General features: G+C 47.6%; 3 protein-coding genes across 5 annotated transcripts in view; 1 reads left to right on the top strand and 2 right to left on the bottom strand.

The window, feature by feature from the left end:
* The window catches only part of WWC2 (WW and C2 domain containing 2), a 201,897-nt gene extending 194,456 nt beyond the window's left edge, over window positions 1–7,441 (top strand). For 2 of the 3 annotated variants that reach the window (XM_036071321.2, XM_036071322.2), the window contains 2 exons: window positions 2,962–3,089; window positions 4,646–7,441. In XM_036071321.2, coding sequence (XP_035927214.1) covers window positions 2,962–3,089; window positions 4,646–4,712 — 195 coding nt within the window. In that variant the 3' untranslated portion in view covers window positions 4,713–7,441. The remainder of the gene's footprint in view (window positions 1–2,961; window positions 3,090–4,645) is intronic. The other variant, XR_013446669.1, reaches the window with a different exon arrangement.
* Window positions 7,442–8,494: 1,053 nt separating this feature from the next.
* Window positions 8,495–9,148, bottom strand: LOC118522340 (claudin-22). The gene has a single exon (XM_036071324.2). It carries the CDS (start codon window positions 9,146–9,148, stop codon window positions 8,495–8,497), a length of 654 nt encoding a protein of 217 aa, XP_035927217.1.
* A 1,582-nt stretch (window positions 9,149–10,730) lies between these two features.
* Window positions 10,731–11,393, bottom strand: LOC118522339 (claudin-24-like). Its single transcript, XM_036071323.1, has one exon. It carries the CDS (start codon window positions 11,391–11,393, stop codon window positions 10,731–10,733), a length of 663 nt encoding a protein of 220 aa, XP_035927216.1.
* Window positions 11,394–24,803: the final 13,410 nt, after the last annotated feature.

The following is a 24,803-nucleotide window of genomic DNA, read 5'->3' as shown; positions in this document are numbered from 1 at the left end:
CCAATTCAAAGAGACTGTCAGAGTTGAATAAATGGCAGGACCTGACTATATGTTGTCTACAAGAAACCCATTTTACGTATAAAACACATATAGACTAAAAGTTAAGGGATAGAGAAAGATATACCATGTTAACACTAATCAAAACAAAGTGGGAGTAGCTATATTAATCTGAGACAGAACAGACAGCTGAGCATAAAAGTCCAGTATAAAGAAGGACATTACATAATGATAAAGGAGTCAGTTCTCCAAGAAGAGATAACAACCCTTAATGTGTATGCATCTAACAACACAGCATCAAAATATGTGAGGCAAAAACTGATATATCTGCAAGGAGAAATAGGTGGATCCACTCTTAGTTGGAGGCTTCAACACCCCTTTGTCAGAAATGAACAGATCCCAAAGGCAGAAAATCAGCAAGGACGTAGTTGAATTCAACCACACTGGTAATTAACTAGATATAACTGACATCCATAGACTACTTCATCCAACAACAGCAGAATTCACATTTTCCTCAAGGTCACATGGAACATTCACCAAGAGAGACCACGTTTTGTGCCATAAAATACAACTTAAAAATACAAAGGAATACAAATCATTAGTGTCTACTCTCAGATCACAAGGGAATAAAACTAGAAATCAATGACAGAAAGATAGCTGGAAAAGCCCAAAGTTCTTGGAGACCTTACCACACATTTTTAAATAACACATGGGTCAGAAAAAGGAATCTCAAGAGAAAACACATTTTGAACTAAATGTGTTTGAACAACTTATCAAACTTTGTGGGATGCAGCAAAAGCAGTGCTTAGAGGGAGATTTATAATAGTGAATGTATATACTGGAAAAGAAGTCAATAACCTAAGCTTCTGCCTTAGGAAACTAGAAAACGAAGAGTAAATTAAATCCAAAGCAATCAGAAGAAAGGAAATAAAAATTAGAGTAGAAATCAATGACATTGAAAACAGGAAATCAATAGCAAGGTTGCGGGATACAAGGTTAACATACAGAGTCAATTGCTTTTCTATATTCACCCCCCCCAAAATGAAATAGTTATGTATCTAACAAAATATGTATAAGATCTAAATGAGGAAAAATACAAAACCTGATGGATAAAATCAAAGAACTAAATAAATGGAGAGATAGTCCATGTTCATGGATAGGAAGACTTAATATTGTCAAGATGTTGGTTCTTTCTAGGCGCCTGGGTGGCTCAGTTGGTTAAGCATCCAACTCTTGATCTCAGCTCAGGTCTTGATCTCAGGATCGTGAGTTCAAGCTCCCCACTGGGCATAGAACCTACTTAAAAAAAAAAAAAGTTAGTTCTTCCCAAGTTGACCTATAGATTTAATGTAACCCCAATCAAAACTCCAGCAAATTATTTTGTGGACATAGACAAACTGGTTCTGAAGTTTATACGGAGACACAAAAGACAGATGATAGCCAACGCAATATTGAAGGAGACAGAGTTGGAGGACTGACCCTACCCAACATCAGGACTTACTGTTCAGCAACAGTAATCAAGACAGTGGGGTGTTGATAAAAGAATAGACAAGCAGATGAATGGAACATCATAGACAGCCCAGAAACAGACCCATGTAAATATAGAGAGAGTCAACTGACTTTTGACAGAGGAGTGAAAGCAATACAATGAAACGAGAGTCTTTTCAACAAATGGAACAACTGGACATCCACATGCAAAAAAAAAAAAAAATTTAGACACAGACTTTATACACTTAGCAAAAATTAACTAAAAACTGATTGTAGGCCTAAATACAAAACCGTAAAGGACTGTTGATAAGGACTGTTACCCAAAATATACAAAGAACTCTTAAAACTCAACAATAAGACAGTGAACAACCCAATTGAAAAGTAGACCAAAGACCTAAACAGACACCTCACCAAAAAAGATATACAGATGGTAAATAAGCATATGAAAAGGTGCTGCACATCATGTCATTAGGGAACTGCAAATTAAAACAAGAGTGAGCTACCACTACACACCTGTTAGAATGGCCAAACTCTCAAACGCTGACTCTTCACTGACGGCATGAAATGCTGGCTGATACGCTCTTGTTTGTTGTTGGTGGGAATGCAAAATAGTACAGCCACTTTGTACACAGTATGACATTTTTTTTCAATTCTTTTTTCCCCCAGCTTCATTGAGATGTAATTGACATATAATATTGTGTAAGTGTAAGATGCAGGTTAACATTTTCTTACAAAAGTAAATAAACATGCTGTTGGCAAATGATCCAGGAGTCACACTTGTTGGTATTTACCCAAAGGAGTTGAAAAGTTATGGACATCAGTGTTATGGCATCTTTCCTTATAATTGCCAAAACTTAGGAGCAGCCAAGATATCCTTTAGAGAGTGATGGTACTTGTACTTTGGTACGTGTAAATAATGGAATATTATTCAGCTCTAAAAAGAAATGAGCAATCAAGCCACGGAAACACATGGAAGAATCTTAAATGCATATTACTAAGTAAAAGAAGCTAACCTGGTATGTAAATTCTACTTCAGTAAACAGCTTTTAAAATGGCTTAGATAGAAAAAAAGTTTGAAAAAATGAATAAGGTTGAAATGTTAGGAGTTATTTCTTGGTCACAGTGCTGTAAGTAGTTTTTCATTTCTTTTTTGCGGGTTCTTGGGTTTCCCAGACGTAATAAAATGATCACATATTACCTACCTAGTAAGATCTTTTAATACTTGTGACAATCAGTGACTGCGCCCCCCTGCTGGTGAGAGGACGGACACACACACACACACACACACACACACACGAGACAATCAGCGACTGCGCCCCCTGCTGGTGAGAGCGCGCACACGCACACACCCGCACACACCAGCTGCGTACGCTGCCGCCCCCTCCCCGCCCCACCCCAGGCTCAGCCTTACAGCACGTCTCCGGAGCTTTCTAATTAGTGTTCTGTGGGGTTTGGGGTTTTTATTTCCTTTGCCAGGCTGAACAGTCAAAAGAAGAGCAGAAGCAAGGTTTGAATGCAGAGAAACTGATGCGGCAGGTCTCCAAGGACGTGTGCCGGCTCCGGGAGCAGAGCCGCAAGGTGCCTCGGCAGGTGCAGTCCTTCAGGTAATCCGCCCCGCCCGCGACACTTTGGGCTTGTCCCCGCGCCGTCTGAGTTATGCTGCAAGTCCGCGTTAGCCTACGAGACCCCAAATCCTCTCCTACCGTGTGAGCTTCGTTTGCTCCTTCCTGAGGTTACAGACTCCCCCGGCAGCGGCCCTGACCCGAGTCAAGCCCGGCTCCCAGGAACTCGGGGTGCCCCCCACCCTGAGAAGCGGATGGCACATCTCACTGAGAAAACACAGAAAGGCATAGAGCTTCTGGGCTTTTTGTTGTTCCTTGGGCCCCTCCTAGGCGCCGGCGCCGTGCTGGGTAGGGGATACTCCCCGGGGGCCTGGGGCGTCTGGGGCGCCCTGCCATGCCACCGGCCTGGGTGGGAGAGCGGGGTGCTCCGTCTGCCCCCAGCACTGGACACACACACACACACACACCCTGCCTGCTTGTTCCACGTGGAAACAGGGGCCCCGTGTTCCCTGGTCCTCTGATTTGTCAAGGGAAGTTCAAAATCAGGAGTCAAAAGTGGCCACTGATTCAGGGATGTGACAGCCCCGGCGGGAGCCGAAGAAACCCAGTAGCGGCGCGTGTTCCGTTGGGTTCTCCTGCTGGCCTTCAGTGACGTCCTGAGCTCGCTCCCTTGCCTGTAAGGATGCAAACCACAAAGAGAACTCTTGGGCCAGGGCCCACAGTTCTGGGCCTCTCCCTTTCTTCTCTCTCCTTTCCTTAGTCTAGAGCTTTTCCACCTCCGCACTTGCTTCTCGACCCCACACTTCCTCCACCATCTACATAGACTCTTATTTTCTCAAAGGAAGGCTGGTGCTTTTCTTTTTTCTCTGTTCTTTATCGCTGCCGGCGTGCCCTGCATTACAGAACACACCCTCAGTAAATGTGTGTGGACGGGGTACTATGTATGATGTGAAGATTTTGCACAAAAGTGAATGTATTGCTCCTGTCTTTGGTAACTCTACAATCTTAAAACCTTATTATTATTTTTTAAATACTCTCCTAAGCTCTGAAAACCGTTCTGCCGGGTATTTCTCAGCGTCTCCCTTTCGGGTTGTTTCTCCTTATCCCTGCTTCGGGATTGGGGACAGATCTGCCTTTACCACAGGCACGTTCCTTCCTTCCCCTTCATTGGGACTCATGGCATCACTCAGCAAGTGTCCCTTCCCTGAGCATGGTATCGATTTTAAAGAATTTTCCCGGTACCATGTACTTTTCTACAAGGTCCCTGAGAAGTTCCCTGGGACTTTGGACTTCTTGCATCCTCTCCTGCCTCATTTAGAAGCACTCATAACTGACCGCCTGGGGGTTTAAAAACTGTCTGATGCTGGAAATCCAGGAAGGGGGCAATTCACCAGAGGCCGGAGCTGCCGTGCTCCTTTTATGCTTTATATCCTCCCGTAAAGGGGAAAGACGGTCTTGATTTCATGGAGTTCTGCCTGAGGAAAAGACCTCCTGCGCAGGCTTGCGGATGCTACGCTGTTCCTGGGACTCCTTTTAATGGGCACAGAGTATTTTCAACATTATATTCAAGCCGGTTTATTTCTCACCCCTGCCTCTAGGGAGAAGATTGCCTACTTTACCAGAGCGAAGATAAGCATCCCGTCCCTGCCGGCTGATGATGTGTGATTACACCCCCCAAAGAAATTATTCTGTCACCTGTTCACTTCTTAGGGAGGGTACAAGACTGAACTTTTGTTTTTTGTTTTGTTTTGTTTTGTTTTGTTTTGGGGAGGGGGGTTCTTTTTGTAACGTAACTGTCAACTCTTAAAGAGCTTTTATTTCACATCAGATTTTCAACATGTTAATTTGTAAAGTACCTTGAATGTAATTCTTGTATGTTTAAAAAAAGAAAAAAAAAATCAGATAACCCAAATGGAATAACCTGGTACACAAATGTCGTCCAGTACATACGAATTGCCAGGAGGCTGTGTTTTGTATAAATGGAATCGGGGCAACGCCCGGTGTGTATCCTGTTGAACCAACTGTTGAGAAATAACTCGGTTTAGCAGACAGCGATCTTGGCTTTTCCTTCATTGTCTCACGGGCAGACTGTGAGGATGGCAACGGGCCAACGTGCTATCTTTGTACCAGGGGGCAGCGCTTGGCGTTTGAAGGCAAATGTGAGTCCAGCTCCAAGTCCACCCGGAACAGGTGTTGCGCTCACCCGGTGACCTCTGTTGGAGCACTTGCTTCCTTAAAACAAGTTCCTTTTTGTCCTTTTCTTTTAGTCTAAAGAAAACCAGATGCTGAGTGAGATCTCAGAACACAGAGGAGCAGTGCTCCCGGCTACAGTGAAGACCTTGTGATCTGTCACATTAAGGCGGGGGGGTGGGGGGCGGAGGAGAAAGCCAGGTACCCTAACCACACTCGAGTCAGCTCCTCAGTGAGCACGACCGGGATTTGCGGACGCGTCCCGGGGAGGTTCTGTCCGAGGTCTGAGCGTGGTGCCCAGGACAAGCCCGGGGCAGCCGGCCCTCTGAGGACAGACAGCCCCGTGGAGGGAAACGCATGAGCGCTTCTTTGGGGACACAGGAATCTTGATTGGATCCAAGTGGCCAAAAAATTTTTTAAAAAAAACTTTATTAAACAGATTTCTCACATTCACTAGAAATTATTTTGCAGCTCTCATGTTGAGGGGCTTCCCCTCTGTAATCTGTGGCAAGGAGGCCAAGAGAAGAGTGTGCCTGGGGAGATTATCAATTTGAAGTATGGGCCAAGGCATTTGTCTCAGAAAACAATTCTAGATGAACTAAATGAAGAGAGAGGAACGGACTCAAGTGTCCTCTGCGTCCCCAACCAGGCACGGCTTAAAAGAAAGAGATCCGCCGTGTAGCTTTGCCGGCATAAAGGCTTTTAAAATGAAGAGTATTTATGCAATTTAAATCCTACTTATCATTCAGTCAGTTACAGTGGAAGAGGCGATTTTTGGTTAAGCCATCTTCTGTAATGAAATCATTTTTTTTTTAGAAATGCAAAAATCACCTTCAAGGAATAGACCCCTTATAAAAAAAAAAAAAAGGATAAGTTCTATTTCTAGGATAGAATCCCCAGCAAGGATTTTTAGTTTTTTGAAAGTAATTATCCCTATTTTGCAAAGTTCATTTTATCAGCATCGAAATTCAAAATTAAGCAATTTCTGAGCCTGGAACTTTAATTATTTTTTCCTCAGTTGTCCCACCACTTATATCTAAATGTCTCTGAACCTATAGCCAGATGTGACACGACTTTGAACAAAACCCAGCCTTGTGAATTGACTGCACACAGTCCTTCAAGGCCGCGCGGTTCATTCTATCAGATGACTAAGGAGAACTAGAAAGAATACCATTCATCCTTGTCAAGGTCAAATGTGAAAGACAGAGGTTTATTTAATGTAGAGCTAAATGAAGGTCAGCTGTTTTCAGCTTCTTAGTTTGACCGTGAAAATGTTTATAGAGTTATGTGTAGTTGTGCCGTACGATTTTATTTTCTTCATTTATTTATTTACGGTCTTATTTATGTTCTGTTTAATATATAGTTCGGTTCTGGCCATTTTAAATGTTTGACATAGAAGAGGCTATATTGGAATATCTACACCTTTATAAATCTTCATCAGATTCACTGTTAACTTTTTGTAATACAAAAAGTTTCAGACAAGTATAAAAGAATAAAATCTGTCTCAGGCTGGTAGTTAACAGTTGTGACCAAGACACTTTGGGTTTTATTTTACAAAATTTGCTCATTTCTAACATGAGAAACGAACTTATTTTAATATAATCCTTTTCCACACTTTAAAAATCAGCAATAGTGTTATGTATTTATAGGCAGCTTTTAACAATTCTGTCATATTTGTACTAACCCAAATGATTCACAGTGACAAAACATTTTAATAACTTGATCACGAAACCATATGAACAATACGAATTTTAATATTATAAATACTATTTTTTAAAGGTAGAATTTATTCTGCACAGGGTAAAAAGAATGTAATATTTAGTTCTCAAGTTTGAATTATCAGTATGTTATTATAATTTTGTATATCAGAATCTAAGTTACAGGTACAAAAAAAAAATATTGCTAGCCAAATGAACAAAGTTTAGCTGAATCTCTGTAGCATGCAAATCAAATTTAAAATCTTTTTTTTTTTGCTATTACTTTATATTGTATTAAATATCAAAAGCTCAGGACTGAACTAAATATTTAATCAGGTTAAATTCTGAATATGTTTCTGTTTTAATTGTCTCGTCTGTAAAAGTATGCAAATACATCACATAGATTAACTTTGGTTTCTGCACTTTTCCTGTGTTTGTGGGTGGAAAAAAGTTCAGTGGGTTTGTTGTTTTTTTCTTTTTTTAAACAAAGATGCATATTGCGTCATACTTAATTTCAGTGTTGTTTACTGTTCAGTTTCCCTGATTGGTGCAAACAAGAGTTTACTCGAGCCACGTACCGAGCAAATACCAAATCCATCATCAGAACTTCCCAAGCCAGCCGTTTGCTGGGAATGGTTCTGGGTTGGGTGATATGTATTGCTGATAGAAAAAGACGGCGTATTTTTATCACGCCCCTAAAAGAAGGGGTCTCCAAGGTGAGCCCATCCCGGCCTTGTGCTCTGGTGGTGGGGCAGTGGTCCCAGGAGCTTCCCCCGACCTTGACCTGCAGCACCCGCCGTGGCCGCTCCTCAGAGCCCTGAGGCAGCTGGGGCTGACAGCGGGCATCAGCCATCTACCACAGAGCGTGGGGCACCCAAGCCAGGGCACACTTGGGGGGCCGTATTTTACGTGAATCTCCCCAAACACCAGATCGCCACCCTCTGTTTCTGCCCTGGTGAGGAAAGCATGAAGGAATGTGGCTGGCTTTTGGAAAAGACTGAGGTCTCCGATTACAAAGGAGATGATGTGTCCCACATCTCTCCTCTCAAGCTTTCAAAGAACCAGCAATTTTTTAGTCTAATCTAATGTTGTCCATTCTCAATAAATATGCAACAAGGCTTTAGTTTCAATATAATAGGTGATCTTACACACTTGAAAGCAGTAAATGATTAGCAGGAACATTCCCAGTTGCCAAAATGATTCATCTCTATGAATAACACCTTCAAAGATATGTAAGCACTAACATAATGTTTTATTTACTAGCTCTGTGCAATCACTGAATCTATTTTAAAATTGAGAAAATTCATCCACAGTAATGAGTATGATTCCTATTAAGTCTTGAGTGGTTTTGGTCTCAGAATAGAAGATAAAAGTGTTTTTACTGTCTTAGAAGGATATTATAATTTAAGAAGCAAATAGCCATGGGTGGGGGAAGATGCATTTTAGAAAATTAAAAGCGCAGTGAATGGGTGGCTGTGTAGCAGGAAATCCTACCAAACGCTGAGAGGAGTGAGCGTCTCTTGAAGAGTGAACACCGCTGACACTTGCTGGCTTAGATTTTCAGATGGGCTTTGTGCATCTCCCGGTGCTGATGGTGATACGTGTTTCTGCCCCTGCATGGTGGCCCGGAGCTGGGGCAGCCCGGCTGGAGCAGGCTGCCCAGTTCAGCAGGCACCCTCCCACGAGGAGGAAAAGCCCGGCAAACCAGCCCAGGAAGAGGGCTTCCCCAAACTCCCACCTGGGCACGATCTCTGGCACGGTCTCATCCCAGAACTCCTGGACCGTCTTGTAGGCGACCCAGGACACCGGAGCCAGGGCCGAGATGCCTGCTGACCAGAACAGAATCCCTCCCAGGATCAGCAGCCCCTTCTTGCGGCCCCGCCGCGTCTCTCCGATCCTCAGGCAGTCCAGGCCAGACCCGGAGAGCAGCAGGCCCAGGAGCCCCAGCCCGTTGGACAGGAACATGAGAACCCTGGAGATCCTGAGTTCGGCGGGCAAAGCCAGGAAGGAGTCGAAGTCCTTGCACTGCCTCCCCACTTCCTCCTGGATCACACAGGCCTGCCAGAGCCCCATGGTCCAGTTCTCCATTTCGTTTAAGTCCAGATTGAGGTTTTTCCACTGTGGCAGGTAGTTTGTAAGACAGGATAGCACCCATCCCAGCAAAGATAGTGAGATCCCAGCGAATTGTGCCACACTCCGAAATACTAAAGCCATCCCTGAGCCCCACGGAGCCTGAACCAAACCAACTCCTGCCTTTCGGCCGGTGTGCAGAGAAGTGTGACGTCTTATGCTGTCACCTCAGAGCTCGGAGATATTTCTTCATTGTGTGTAAAGGATTCTTGCCAGAGTGGCTATTGTTTGGGTCTGTGTTAACTGGCTTTCAGGAAAGGGCAGGGAAATAAGTCTGCCAACCGGCAACACCAAGGTGTGGCCAAGCGCATGCTCGTGTCCTCGTGGCTGACCGTGGTCGCAGTTTGTCTCTGAAATCACACCAGGCAGCACTCATCCTCCTGTCATTGTTAATGTACAGATGGCTTTCAGGTTGTTCCCAACCTTTCTAACAACTCAAAGAATTAAGAAGTCTAAATGCAACATGGTCAGTCGGCAGTTTGCGTTCAGCTCCAAGGCTTTCTGTCTATCTTCCTAATTGCACCTGTCACATTGCCATGTGTTACCACTCTCGGATTTCAGTACGTACATCGCAGTAATACTGAATGTGGTCCCTTTTTAAAAGCACATTCAAGAAAAATATTTCTTACCCAGATAAATCAATCTTACTTCGGAAATCTCTCTAGACCCTCAGTCGGGTCTGTTTTTTTTCAGACCCTTGACCTACCTGTACGACATAACACATGAAACCATATGGAGCCTAAATCTCAAGTCTGCTTACCTCCCTGCCTTTCTGTCAAATTCATGCACCTGTGCATGCACACTTTTTGTTTTCTTAAATATGCTTTCTATGTTGTGGAAGAGTTAAGCAATAGGACTTTGTAGGTCAGACTGAACATATCTGTCAGTTCACCACCAAAGTAAATAGCCCCACGCTGATCATTTTTAATGAAACAAAGGAAAGTTTGTATTAGGGCAAGTGGGAACTATCAATATCTGGACATCAAGCACAAAACATTTTTGGAATTGTTCATCTTTTTTAGATTTGAAACTTTTGAAGGAAGAGACAAGAGAGGTCGAGACCGGCCAGTATTTTGAGTGTGAGAGTATCATAAAGTACTGAAGACCGTCAGCCTCGTCCAGTTCTGTCACACAGCACGCCTGTTACGTCCTGAACACAAACTGCCTCTGTTCAAAGAAGACCAAAGTCATTGTTGTGGAAATTACACTTTGGGATAGGCTGAACATGTGCTGTGGCTAATGTAGAATGTTTAAAGGATTTCAGATTGGGTTTTCCTTTAGGAAATAGAAACTAATTATTATTTCCAGCTACCAATAAAAACAAAAACAAAAAAGTTTCTAATATAAAGTTAACACATTAAAGCTTAATACTGATTACAATGGACAACCACCACCACATTTTGATTTAAATAACCAGATCGATGAAATTATTTTTGCCCATACCTATGTGATGCTTACCATGATAATTTTCTTTTAGATATAAGACTTGCCTCTTTCTTACCTCTCCAGATTTGGGGGGGCAGGGGGGTCTAGAATAGAAAAGTAGTTATTTAATGAGAACATGTGAGCAGCACGGATTTAGTCACATAACAAAGACCCCTTTCTAGTGTAGACCCCACATCACAGTTGATGTGGAAAGATGCGTCTCTCTGGTCCCGTCCAAGTCTTACATTCTCAGGTCTGTGGTTCCATTTTCCAGGTACGGCCCCTGAGTTAGCGTTTCTGCCCCTGCATGGTGGCCCGGAGCTGGGGCAGCCCGGCTGGAGCAGGCTGCCCAGTTCAGCAGGCACCCTCCCACGAGGAGGAAAAACCCGGCAAACCAGCCCAGGAAGAGGGCTTCCCCAAACTCCCACCTGGGCACGATCTCTGGCACGGTCTCATCCCAGAACTCCTGGACCGTCTTGTAGGCGACCCAGGACACCGGAGCCAGGGCCGAGATGCCTGCTGACCAGAACAGAATCCCTCCCAGGATCAGCAGCCCCTTCTTGCGGCCCCGCCGCGTCTCTCCGATCCTCAGGCAGTCCAGGCCAGACCCGGAGAGCAGCAGGCCCAGGAGCCCCAGCCCGTTGGACAGGAACATGAGAATCCTGGAGATCCTGAGTTCGGCGGGCAAAGCCAGGAAGGAGTCGAAGTCCTTGCACTGCCTCCCCACTTCCTCCTGGATCACACAGACCTGCCAGAGCCCCATGGTCCAGTTCTCCATTTCGTTTAAGTCCAGATTGAGGTTTTTCCACTGTGGCAAATAAGTTGTGATCATGGACAAAACCCATCCCAGCAAAGATAATAAAAGTCCAACGAATTGCATTGCTACTCTAAAGACGAAAGCCATTCTAACAGATCTTACTACGTGGGCCACTGTCTTCCGTGGTTGACAGGAGTGTGACAATCTTGGTCCTCTGCTGCCTGGAATATAAGCTTTGGCCATTAACTCTTTGGAAACTCTGAAATGCGTTTTTGTTCTTCTCGAATATAATGTTTCATGTAAAGGACGAAGGACCCTGTTAAAACTATGAGTTAGGCTTTCTGATAAGGATTTGATCTGTTACCTTCCAATTTGCTTGGTAAAATTATATCCCCAATGCTTGATGATTATAAGTCTAAGGATGAACAAAGAGGGCTCTATGACCCCTCACCCTAAAATACAACAGAAATCTTTGTGCTTCAATATGGATTAATTAGATTTTAAGTGGTGATAAAAGGCCAGCCCTTTCGGCAACAGGACTTCATTGTAGTAGCTGAGTCTGAGATTTCAGGGATGCAAAACAAGACCTTGTAAAGAAAGGTAGACTGTTTCCCTATAATCTTTATTCTTCTCGGACTTCCTTAACCTACACAAGAGCCCGGGCCCAGTTCTTGAGTGTCACAGGCACTCAGTGGGGACTTGGCAGGAAAGTTTCCTCAGATTCCTTTGAAAGGTGGAGGCTGGTTCACTGGGTTCATTCAAATGAAAAAGACCCAAGACGGATGCCCAGAGGTGCTAAGTGAGGAGGGGAGAATCTCGGGCAGCTCTGGATTTCATTCTAAGATTTTCTCCATCCTCGTTGAGGACCTGGGGTAACGCATGATTTCTTAGTGTCTGCGAGGCATTTTTTTGTTCACAGCTGAGCTGTCTTTGCTGTCAGTTAAGCCACATAGACAAAGCAACGCCAGGCCAGAAGACTCCTGGCAGGTCCAAGACAAAGGTTTGGGTGTGGAGACAAGAGCCACAAAAGGGCTGACCTTTGAGGCGTCATCTTGTTTGTTCTTTTGATTTAGGCCACACCTTGAGAGCATACTTCTGCAGAACGTGGCCCCTCAGAGAGCACAGGGCCTCTTGGCTAGGATAAGAAGCCACATGCTGCAGAGTCCCAGAGCGGTGCCAGGCCCCACACACCCGACCCCACTCTGCACGGGGCCCTGGGCCTCCCGCACCTGCAGCCGGAAGGCGGCATCTGACGGGCTGGGACAGGACATGCAGGAGCCAGCGCCTAGAAGATTCTAAGCTGCTGAAAGAGAACCACTGCCCATCACCTCCCACGGCTGAGTCTAATCCAGGATCAGAGAAGAGATTTTATGATGTTGGCCGACAGGAGATGGGAGAAAAACAGAACCCCGATCCTGATGTATCCAAGTAAGCCTCAGAGTCATGAGGTGAATGGTGCTTTCTTCAGCATTTTCCAGCATCCTACGTTAAAAAAAGAAGAGGAGTTCTTAACTTTTACAAATTTTCAGAATCCCTTAAGTATATTGCTATACTCAGTGTGCTAAGATAGATGGTTCCAGTTTGCACAAAGACAGAAGAGTCCAGAAAGGGCTAGTGATTTGTCCAGGGCCTCATCGCCGTGCGCTGGGATAATGGTGAGCTAGAGCTTTCCTTCTGGGAGGCAGCCAGGATGCAGAAAGCTCTCGAGAGCAATCCTTAACAGTCACAGATGATTCTTGACATCACGATGAAGCTTTTTTTTTTTAATGGAATAGAATACGCTTCTGTGTGAGGCAGTGATCTCTCCTTCCCAAAGGTGTTTCAGAATAATTCTCGGGGCACCTGGGTGGCTCAGTGGGTTGGGTGTCTGCCTTCGGCTCAGGTCATGATCCAGGGGTCCTGGGATCAAGCCCCACGTTGGGGTCCCTGCTCAGTGGGGAGTCTGCTTCTCCCGCCCCCTCTGGCCTTCCTCCCTGTTCATGCCTGTTGTCTCTCAAATAAATAAAATCTTTTTTTTAATTGTTAAAAATAAACTAAAAAAAGCGTAATGCTCGGGGGCACCTGGCTGCCTCAGTCGGAAGAGCATGCCGCTCTTGATCTCAGTGTTGTGAGTCAAGCCCCACATTGGGTGTAGAGTACAAAAATAAACATTTTTTTTTAAAAGGCTAATTCTCACCTGTCAGGGCTACCATGGGGGAGGTTTCTGCCACAGTGGGGGTCAGGCCTGGATAACCTCTAAGGGCTCCCTCAACTCATTTGTTCTTTCAGCATTTAGAAAAATATTTTCGAGCACCTCCTCCTGGCCAGACTGTTGCGTGCTAAAGACACAATCAAGACCAGGACGGATGCAGGTCCTGCCCCTGCTTCTGCCCTCGTGGCTCACCTAACAGTAGGAAGAGGCCACCAGGAAACAAGATAATTCAGAGAACTGCAAGGAGCGGGGGTGTGAGTGTTCGGGGCAAAGGAGAGCCCAGTGTGGCATCCCTGGGACTGGAAAGTGCGAGGCCCCACCCCCAGGAGCTCCCACCTCCATGGGCCAGTGCCAGTAGCGGTGGGGGGGGGGGGAACACTAGCTTCTCAGCCCGTTTTGCTCCCAGGCTGGGGGTGGGGGCCGGGGTGAAATTCAGAAAACAAATATTACCACCACACTGTTCAGCGTGCGGAGGACTACATGATCTCTGTCTCCAGAACATTCATCTAAAAGCAAAAACCTCAGTTTACCGAAAGCCACACATCTGGGGAAAGCTCTCAGGAACAGAGGCTCCATCTCACCTCCATCTCTCGGTGGAGGAGTAGCAAGGTTCTGGAAGAACTTTGGGACGGGAGGAACTTTTGCGGCCATTTTTGGAAAACAAATCTGTCACAAAAAAGTCAATCAGATTGACCCGTTCATGCTGCTCTGGGGCAAATCTAGATTGCAGGAGATGCATGGCAAGCATTGCATGGAGAAGCTGACCTTTCTTTCTGTCCTCGGGTTTATGTTTTTATGCTCTCGATGAAGGCTGTGGACGTAACCAAACCGTCTGTGCTGTGCAAACTTGATGGGTTGTACCCAAGCTGCCGCCCCTGCCCGCACGTACCACACACCCCTCTGTTGCTGGCCCTGCCCTTCCTACTGGCCTGGGGCTGCCGACGGACAAAGCAGTCCCCTCAAGGCTTCACCAGTTCAGCCTCACGTGTTCGGATCCCTTCTCTGTGCCAGGTACCGTGTGAGAGCCAGGCGTGCAAAGGTCTATTCTCAAGCGAGAGCAGCCCAAAGAGCAAGACTAACAGAGACGGTGCTAAGTAAGGCAAGGATGGCTGCTTCAGGGGAGGGAGGCGGGAACAGGTGTCTTGGGGTTGCTCCTGAAAGATGGTAGGTGGGGCACGGCAGGAGAGTGAGGGAGCCCCTAGAAGGTGAGGCTGGGACCTGGGGCACAGTTATGCAAGCTGAATCATTCGGATTTATAGATCATGAAGAGCCTTGGAAGGATTCTAAGCAAGGGTATGATGTGATCATTTTTACATTTTAGAGACCTAGCTGGGGCTCGGGTGGTGAGCTTCTCTGTATCATCTAAGACACAGAAGCCACAAAGACAAGCCCACCTGAGGCCAAACCACAGCAGCAGGTGACCCATGGCAGGGGGCAAGCCTGCTGCAGGGGAAGGTGTGCAAGAAGAGAGATTGAAGAGGGGTTGGGGGGGAGGTGGGCAGGGCACAAGGTGTCTTTTGAGAACATTAGAGTCTAAAGTCCACGGAGAGACACAAATCCTGTGATCTCAGAATTACCCTAAAAAAAAAAAAAAACCCTTAGGCTCTGGGAAGACTGCCCATCTCCCAGAAGGCCCAGCGTGCCGACTCCCACCCCCTGAGCAGTGGGGGGAGCACAAGAGGAAGTAGTTGGCTTCGTTTGGCATCTTGGAGGAAAAATATCCTAAGACCCTAAGAACCAGCATTTGTGAGACAGGAGGGCACCAACAGACTACAAACTCCCTGGGCACCCCACCCCAGCAAGCACTCCGGCATGTGATAAAGGGGAGAACCAGCCCTTCTTCTAACAGGCGCTTAGCTTCCTTGTCACTTTGACCTAAGAGTAAAGACAAAGGGGTTCTTCCCGCCAAACACAATTTTTTTGATCAAAAGAAAACCTATAATTTATTTGTTTTTTTTAATATTCCCTGCCCTGCTATATAGAGATTCTCACTATTAATACAATGAGCTCACCAATAAAGACAAGACACCCCGTTGTCTTCCTAGCAACCAAAGCACACTGCCTTGTGTTCAACAAATATTTGTTTAATAAATGAATGAGGTCAGTCCTTCTAAATGATAATGAAGGTAAACACAGAATCCCAGCACGGTGACAGATGCCCATCCCACGGCCAGTTACCTTTTGTAATGCTGATGACACAGCCTGTCCTGGTTTGTCTGAGCATGACCAGTGATAGAAAATGTTGCCCGCACATCATGAGTTAGCAAACAAGAGCGTCCTATTCTGGAAGGGCGTCAAGAGGAACATATTCTAGGTTTGGGAAAATGACAGAAGGGCTGGAGGTGCACCCAAATGTTTACTGGGTCCTAAAGATGGAGGCTTTTCCTTTCCTTCATTTTCATTATTTTTGTTTTTCTAAATGTTCTACAACCCGTGCAGGATTCTCAAAAGAAGAATAATAAATGTTATACATATATATTTTTTTATATATTTTTAAAATTTTATTTATTTATTTGACAGAGAGGGAGCACAAGCAGGGGGAGAAGAGGGGACAAGCAGGCTCCCTGATGCGGGACTCGGTCCCAGGACCCCAGGATCATGACCTGAGCCAAAGACAGACGCTTAACCGACTGAGCCACCCAGGTGCCCTGAAAAATAAATGTTATAAAAGGCGGGGAAAAGCCTCTGCTGGACTAAGCTTTTTTCCTTTTGTCAGAGGGTAATGATAGGTAACTGTTATCAAGTGCCTTCTACTTCCCAGGCACCATTCTGAGGACTTGAACATACCTTGGCTCATTTCATCCCCTCAAGCACTGAATGCAGGAGGCAGTAGCAGCAGACCCATTTTACAGATGATGGGACTGAAGCACACAGAGGCAAGCCCCTTGTCCGCGGTCACAAGGTCATTTACAGAGCTTAGGATGCAGGCGCCTAATTTTTTTTCCCACAGCACAGAGGTAGGCTGGGGCTGGATCCCCGAGTCTACAGTACCGAGCAATGTTGATCCAAGAAGGCCATGGGATTCAGAGCCACCAGAGGGGCTTATTCCAGCTTGATTTTTGGGTCCTGCCCCCAGGGGTGTGCTCGTATACATTTAGCAGCAGCTCTTGGGTTGTGGGAACCCTGGTTTATAGCCTTTGCCAATTTGCCTGGCGTCAACACTTTTGCTGTGACCAATCCCAGGCTACCAATGTGACGTCACAGAAGGAAGAGATACACTGCGGCTACCACTATATGGTATTGTTAACAAATAGATACAACGGACATAAATAACCTCAAGAACATAGGTCATACCTGAATTAAAATCATCAGGAAATGATAATCCAGAGTATTAATAAATACTTTTGTTTTTAATATAATTTAATTGTAAGTTTCTATAATTCGATTTTAATGATGGCTGTGTTTAACAACCCACTCCCAAAATGCCTGAAAAGTTAACCCTCGGCTCGCCTGAGCCAGCAGGAGACAGCTCCAACACATCCCAGACCTGAATCACAGATCCCATCATAGCTCAGAATCTCTCGAGGGAGCTGCGGTTGCAGGATTCTGCACGCTAACCATCTCCTGCAGGAATCTTCAAACATTCTGATGCTTACCATTTGAGAACCAAGACCCTGGGCTTTGCCGCCAGGAGCTCGGGCCTGAGACCCCTCAGAATCATCGGCTGAGCCCACATCCCCCACTGAAACTCAGCCTCTGGGCTGCGGACAAGGGGGAAAAGCCGTCAGTCTGGGCTAGACTTGGCCAACCCCCTTCCTTCTCCACCTACCTCTTGATTTTTGCTGTTCTGCTCATTTAAAACATTGACGGTTTAAAAAAAAAAATTGTGTTAAAATTCACAGTGCTTATCAATTACTTGATTGGTTTGATTTGTAATTGCCAGGCAATCTATTAGTTGAGTGCCCCTGAAACTTTCACCAAACAATTTTGGGAAGAGAGAAAAAGGAAAAAGACCCAGTCCTTGCCCATCGGAATAAAAAAAAGGGGGGGCGGGGCAGAGGACGACATCAAAAACTGTAAAGAAAAATATTTCCTTATTTCTCTTATAAACAAGTATAAATGCTTCACTGCTCTGCAAGCTTGAGGGCGGGTGACAGGGCCTTTAAACTTGCAGCTAGGAGCTTCCTCTGGTCTCTGGGGAGTCAGCACCTGGAAGTCGTTCCCACTGGCCTGACGCTACAGCTTGGGACATTCTGGGGGTGGGGGGGGACGGAATGGAAGCAGGTGGGAGGGGCGCGTCTCTAGGGGCCAGATGGGGAGGAGATGTGGCTCCTTCCCAGGGACCTCCCTGCGGAGCTGCCCTCCAGCCCCGGCCGGAGCGGGGAGTCCGAATGGACGTGCACCCCAGGACGCGTCGCCCACCACGCACGCTTGCCCTGGTTTGGGAGCCGCTCCAGCGCGCCCTGGGCCCGTTTCAGGCGATGGCATTTCGGGGAGGAAGTAGGGGAAGCCCGGTCAGTGGGAACCCAGCCCCCTCCTGCGTGTGGACGTCCAGCAGCCGGTGGGAAAGCCCGTTCTCATCGCCGGGGGGTGTGGGGATGGAGTGTTTCTGAAAGCCCGGGTAGCTGATGGCTCTGTCTTCCGAAGCCCCAGCCGAGATGCTGTTGCAAGCCTGGCGAGGACTCATGCTTCCAGAATCCTGTGAGCTCTCCCTTCTGGAGAAGGAAGGCCTATAGGAGCGCAAGACACATTAAAGGGTCATAGTGATAGGCAGTATTTCCTGAGCACTCACGGCTTGCCAGGCATTAGGGTAAGGACTTTATCTGCCTCATCTTCCTTATCCTCACAAGAACTCTGTGATGTAGGCACCTTCTTACCTCCATTTAACAGATAAGGAATCGGAGGCTTCACTAAGCCAATTAGCCTCCCAGACAGAGATCGGAGAGGGAAGCCCAAACCCATCTAACACCAAAGCTCATCCAACCCGTACTCATTTTAATACTGTAAAAAGCAATCTCTGCCCGGTGTCACGACTGCTTCCCCATCTTGTCCGGAAGCTCTGCCTGTTCCCAGCACTCACAGAGCACCGAGCCTCCTCCTCGGCCCAGGGACCCACGGCCGCCTGGGCGGGGAAGGTAGAAACCGCTACAGCAAAGGGGCTTCACCGGCAGGAACGTTGGACCTGACCCAGCCCGAGACACGTCTCCACCCGCTACACAAATAAAAATGGAAAGCCCTGTATCTCGGGATTAACTGGGCTCTTTTCTTTGCAAGTCCTCCCCAAGCATTCATCTAGACTCACCGCCCTCGCAGCTAAATTCCTGTTAACAGGTGGGACGACCTTGACCCTGACTCTTGAGGAGGTGAGTGTCTGGGGACTCCCGACACCTCCCGACACCGCAGCAGCTTCATTTCACAGGGGGGCTGAGGCCTGAAGCGCCCACCCACCTGCTTAGGACCAGGGGCGAGTGGGAGACCTGGTCTCCGCTCTCCCAGGCTGCTGGGTTCCGGCGGGAGTCCAAGCCCCAGCTGTGCCCAGCCCTCGGAGCACCTGTCCTTTCTCTGGAGACCAAAGTCCTTGCAAACGTGAACCCAGCTCCTGTCATGCATAGAAACTGGGCAGGGTGGGGCGAGAGGGCGCGACCCCAGGTGGACGGTGACAGGAGTAAAGGCAAGGCCAAGGCCGTGGTGGTGCCCGGTCTGGGACCACCCCAGCCCCTCTTCCCACATCCTGATGAACAGCCTGAGGGCGGATGAGGTGCACGGGGAATGAGGGGAGGGGACATTAGAAACACAAGCCAGGGTCACCGTCATTCAGTTACTCAACAAATATTTATTGAGCAGCTACTATGGGTGAGATGCTGTGCTTGGCCCTGATTAAGAAAGGCACAGTCTTGGGGGCACCTGGGTGGCTCAGTCGGTTAAGTATCCGACTCTTGATAGGTAAGCTCTTGATCTCAGGGTCATGAGTTCAAGCCCTGAGTTGGGTTCTGCGCTGGGCGAGGAGCCTACTATAAAGAGAGAGAGAGAGAGAAATGCACAGTCTTGGGGGTACCTGGGTGGCTTAGTTGGTTAAGTATCTGACTCTTGATCTCAAGGTCATGAATTCAAGCTCTGAGTTGGGTTCTGTGTTGGGCTCTGCACTGGGCCTGGAGCCTACTTAAAAAAACAGAGAGAGAGAGAGAGAGAGAGAAACGGACAGTCTTGCCCTTCTAGGAATGATTTGAAGTGAGACACTGACAATGAGCTAAAGAGATAGAGACCAGTTAGAAGGTTCTTCAGTAGTAAACACAACACCATGAAGGCCTAATCTAGGGCAAGAGCAATGAAAATGAACAGGCAAGAAGAGATAGTCAAGGTCACCGTAGTCACTAGACCCTTGTGATCTGTAACGCGGAGAGGAAGAGCTCTCAATGTTAATATATGGACTGTGACACTCTTAACCAAGACGGGAGCTAGCGGGCAGCAGTTGGCCCCAGTGGCAGGGTGGGGACAGGCAGAGCTGAGTCGATGTGCTTGCGGTACGTCCCTACGGCTTTCTGGGTCTCGTGCTCAGGGGAGAAGCTGGGGCTGCAGATGGACTTTCGAGAGAGACCAGTGAAGAATGGTCGAAGCCCTGGGCTGGGATGAGCTTCCTCACAGGAAGGATGAAAGGCAAGAAAAGCCGAGGTTCGCTAAGCGGGAGGGCCTCCACGGTGGACACGGCACATGGGACTCTTGAAGCTTCTGGTAGATTAGTGGGATCACTGGGACTGCCATCAGTCCGGGGAGTGCCTGCAGGATCCACTACAGCCTTTCTGATTCTGTGGCTGACCCTCGGAAAACCTGGGTGTGGACTCCCGCTGACAAGTTCCTGGACTCGCTCGTGACGGTTGGGGGCCCCACGGGAGCAGCATTCCCCACCCTTATGGAGCTCTGGACTCTGTGACCAGAGCGGGCTCTGGTTCCGTGTTCCAGAATGACTTTAACGGAAACATCAGCCGAAGGACCCACACCAGCCTTAGCCCAGAGTCACAAAATGAGGAATTTCTGGGAACAAAAGGTAAAATCTGAATTTGCATCGCTGCCTGGGTCCAGTTTGCCTGAGATCATTACGGGGAGCACCACTGACGTGGAATAAGTGAGCTGTCAATTCTGTTCCCTCTCTTTATATTTTTTTATTTTTTTTTAAGATTTTATTTATTTATTTGACAGAGAGAGCACAAGCAAGGAGGAGGGGGAGAGGGAGAAGCAGGGTCCCTGCTCAGCAGGGAGCCCCATGCAGGGCTCGATCCCAGGACCCTGGGCTCATGACCTGAGCCAAAGGCAGACGCGTAACCGACTAAGCCACCCAGGAGCCCCTGTTCCCTCTCTTTAAACAAAAAAACAGGCTCTAGAAAACTGAAGAGTTCTCAGTCATGTGTTCAACAGGTGTTTACTGACCCAGCCTGGCAGGGCCATGACACTCAGACCTCACCAGGAAGGGGCTAGAAATCGCCACCACAAGGTGGGGGTCCCCTGAGGCGGGGGGAGGAGGAAGGCCTTTCTCGGGGCAGGTGGGCCTTAGGGCTGGGGGGGGGTTGCAGGAAGAGTTCTGCTTCCATCAGGCCTGAACCCCCAATCTCAAAGAGTGTGGAGCAGAGCTGACGAGCTCGGGTCACTTGCTTACAGACCTTTCCGGAGCAGTGAGCCTTCCTGGGGACCCATCTCAGCAGCCGACTGGGTCCCCAAGCCTTGACAGCCGGCCTGGAGCGCCGGAGGACGGGTAGGTCCAGCTCAGGGCCAAGCCCGCACCCCCCAGCCTGCTGCTCGCGGCTGAGCCTGGCCTGGCCGGAGGGTCCGTAGGAGGGGAGGTGTCCCTAGGTCTCCCCACAGAAGCGCACCAGCCGCTGCCAGCTACACGTGGCTTTCCCAACACTAGGCTCTTTGTTCTCGCTACAGGTTGTTCCATTCTGGTGTCCCAAAAACAGGGTGCTTGCTAAGGGAGTCTGAAGGAGGTGTCTCTCGTCAATCTCCTTGCAAAGGAAAGCCTTGTATCCCAGGGATATATTCTGTCATGGCCTCTTCCTTCATAAATTCCTTGTTATTGCAACCGCTGAAAAGCATAAAGTGGAACAGAAATTGGCTGCACGAAGGCTTCGGCGAAGCCGGAGCTGAAAGTAACCCTTTTCCTCCCTTCCGCAAACCTCCTGCCTCCCTTAGCCGGCTGTTTGTCTCAGGAGCCAGGCACCACCATGAGACATGACAAAGGGGGCTGGCAGCGAGGACCCCATTCCCGTGGAAACCAGCGAAATCCTGCATTTCCCTGTAAAGCCCCCCAGCCCCTTCCTGGGGGCGGGCTTGCAGGTTTTCCAGGCCAGAGCCTGCAGCAGCCTCCTGCCCCTGGCAAAGCAATAAAGCTATTGTTCCTCTCTACCCCAAATTCCATCTTTGAGTTATATTTTGGCTCCGAAGCACAGAGGTCGGTTTTCAACGACATGGTCTCTCCATACACCTGTTCGCTGCTCGGAGGCTGCTAGCAAAAGGGGCTGGCTTGCCTGGCTACACGGGAGAAGTGGGGCAGCCACTGCACCCAGCCGTGGAGGCTTCCAGAAGGCTGACCCCTCCCCAAGGAAGCACCATCACTGTCAATACAGATCACCTCTGAAAATCTCCTACACCTAAAACTCGTAAGAATACTTCAGAACCTTTACATGGATTCCCATCCACCACCACCCAGAGAGTGAGACTTTTCCATGAAGCTAAGGTTTATTGGAAGGAAATAGAAGAGGGACGCCTGGGGGGCTCAGTCGGTTAAGTCTCTGCCTTCAGCTCAGGTCATGATCTCAGGGTCCTGGGATTGAGTCCTGCTCAGCGGGGAGCCTGCTTCTCCCTCTCCCTCTGGGCACTCTCTCTCTCTCTCTCACTCTCTCTCTCTCTCTCAAACAAATAAATAAAATCTTTAAAAAAATAAAAATTAAGAGACTAAAACTGGAGCCTCTGCCACTGGAAAAAGCTTGGCAGACAGGCTTGGCTCAGCTCGCCTGCCCGTGAAACGCGCTCTTTCCCCTTAGACTCGAGGGAACAGACGTCTCGTGGGGGAGCTCCTCTCTCACGCAGAGCCATTCGTGGTGGTTCCATGCGACCGTCTCACTCGTCTGCAGGTGAAGAGGATCAGATACCCGGGTCGCCAACTGTGGTTCCTGTGGCCACCGACCCACCTGCTCGACCTTGGCTGAGGCTGGGAGGCTGGATCCAGAGTCCGTGTCTCTGGCCAAGTTTCCCTAGGATGCTGCTTTGGGACAAGGCTGTAGAGATTACCAGCACAAAGATAACTGAAAGGACAACCTTATTTCGAAAAGGAGGAAAATGGATTAAAGAGATCGCAAATGTGAAATACTTTGCATCCCAGCCCCAAATCTTTACATTTATCCATCCTTTGGTCCATCCATGCGTCCATTCGTTCCTTCCAGCACCAGGTATCCCCACCTTGAGTGCCTATAACAAGCACATCAGGCACGTGAGGCACAGGGAGTCAGAGATGGAGAAGAGGGGTCCTCTCTGTGAAGCAGCTCATGGACCATTCAGAGACATGGACAAGCAGAGACGATTAGAGGCCATGTGATGCTGTGGAGGGAGGGGCGGAGGAGAGGGTGCAAGGGGGGGGTGGGGCAGAGGGAGAGGACACCAAACACTTGCTGAGAGTCCCGTATGCACAGTCAGGGAGGCTTCCCAGAGTGGGTGATGCTTCAGGGCCATGCAATGGGAGCCTACAGGGCAGAGAGGAACAACAGTCTGCCAGGCAGAAGGAACAGAATGTGTGAGGCCCACTGATCAGCGGTCCCAGCAGACTCCCAGGCTGGGGAGGCCGGGGGCAGCCACCGGGGGAAGCCTGGGCTCAGGGCTTCATCGTGCATCTACACGAGGCCTATGAATTCCTTTCAGAATAATGTGGGGGGTTTTTTGTTGTTTTGGGGGCGGTTTTAAAAGATTTTATTCTTAAGTAATCTCTACACCCAACGTGGGGCTTGAACTCACAACCCTGAGATCAAGAGTCACACGCTCCAACGACTGAGCCAGTCAGGTGCCCCCAGAATAATTTTTTTTTAAGATTTTATTTATTTATTTGACAGAGAGAGAGAGAGAGAGCACAAGCAGGTGGAGCAGCAGTGGAAGAGGGAGAAGCAGACTCCTCACTGAGCAGGGAGCCCGTTTCAGGACTCGATCCCAGGACCCTGGGATCATGACCTGAGCCGAAGGCAGACGCTTAACTGACTGAGCCACCCAGGTGCCCTCCAGAATAGTGCATAAAATAGAATAGAATGCAATAAAAAGATGAAATACGTAAGTAGACAAAGGAAGCTAATTACATTGGAATCCAGTTATCAAAATACTTTTCTAAATGGTTGATAGATGTGCTTCTTTATTAACTCATGAAGTAACAAGATCTAGCAGAGGGGTTACCGGGACCGTAGTTTCCAGACGGCAACAAGTGTTAAGGATTTCCACGTATCTGTAACAACTACAGTATAAGATGAAAACGTGGTTTCCATCCGTAGTTTGGTGTGTCAGCTCCTTTGCCAGGCTGTTGGGGGGAAAGCGAGGCTTATAGAAGGAAGCTCCTCCAGACAGAAGCAGCACTTCATGCACCCTGAATCAAAATGAGTGGGAAACTATCCCAATAAACAGATTTTGTATTAAAAAATAATAATAATATATAAAGGAAATTACTTGTTAACTAATCAGATACATACGTATTGTGGGCGATGCATGCTCTGAGCAGCTGAATATGGTCCCTCCTTACAAAACGATATGTAATCTTATAGGGGAGACAACACATCACCTAAAAACTAACATAGAAGGTAAAGATGGGGAGTCCCTTAGGCCAGGAACAGATTCCAGGAGATGCCTCCAAGGGGATCAGGGCCAGCTATGGAAGAGGAAGTGAGGGGTCGATTTGGGAAGGTATCACTAAGAAAGCGGTCTTTGAGCTTAGCCCAGGAAGTTGGGCAGGATTTGAATAATACTAATTTTAAATGGTTTATTCCTTGCCAATAGAGAGTGATTCCAGGTGGAATTCTTTGTCTTCATCCTCGATATTCCCTTATTAAAGGTCCAGCTCACACTATCTGGTATTGTGAATAGTAGACCTTCCTTATCTGAATTTTATCCCATGTGCCTTCAGCATTTGGTGAATGCGGTCATGACCGCTTACATAATTTGAAATTTATTTTTGTAAGGGTGGCAATGTGAAGCTTTCAAACAGTTCCAGAACCCTTACAATAAGCAAAAGATAAATGCATTTTACTTCGCTTGCAGAATTCATGCAACTCCTACTTGCATTTTTAACAACGCTGAAGAAAACCATGATCCTAGGGGGGAAAACCCTCTTGGCAAATGCTAAGACCTGCTGTGGAAAGACAAAAGTGCATCAAGAAATTAAAAGTAGGAGTAGATCTTTTTCACCC

Source organism: Halichoerus grypus, chromosome 3 (assembly GCF_964656455.1).
Source record: "Halichoerus grypus chromosome 3, mHalGry1.hap1.1, whole genome shotgun sequence".
In the NCBI taxonomy this organism is placed as follows: domain Eukaryota; kingdom Metazoa; phylum Chordata; class Mammalia; order Carnivora; family Phocidae; genus Halichoerus; species Halichoerus grypus.
This window is presented reverse-complemented; position numbering and strand designations above follow the sequence as displayed.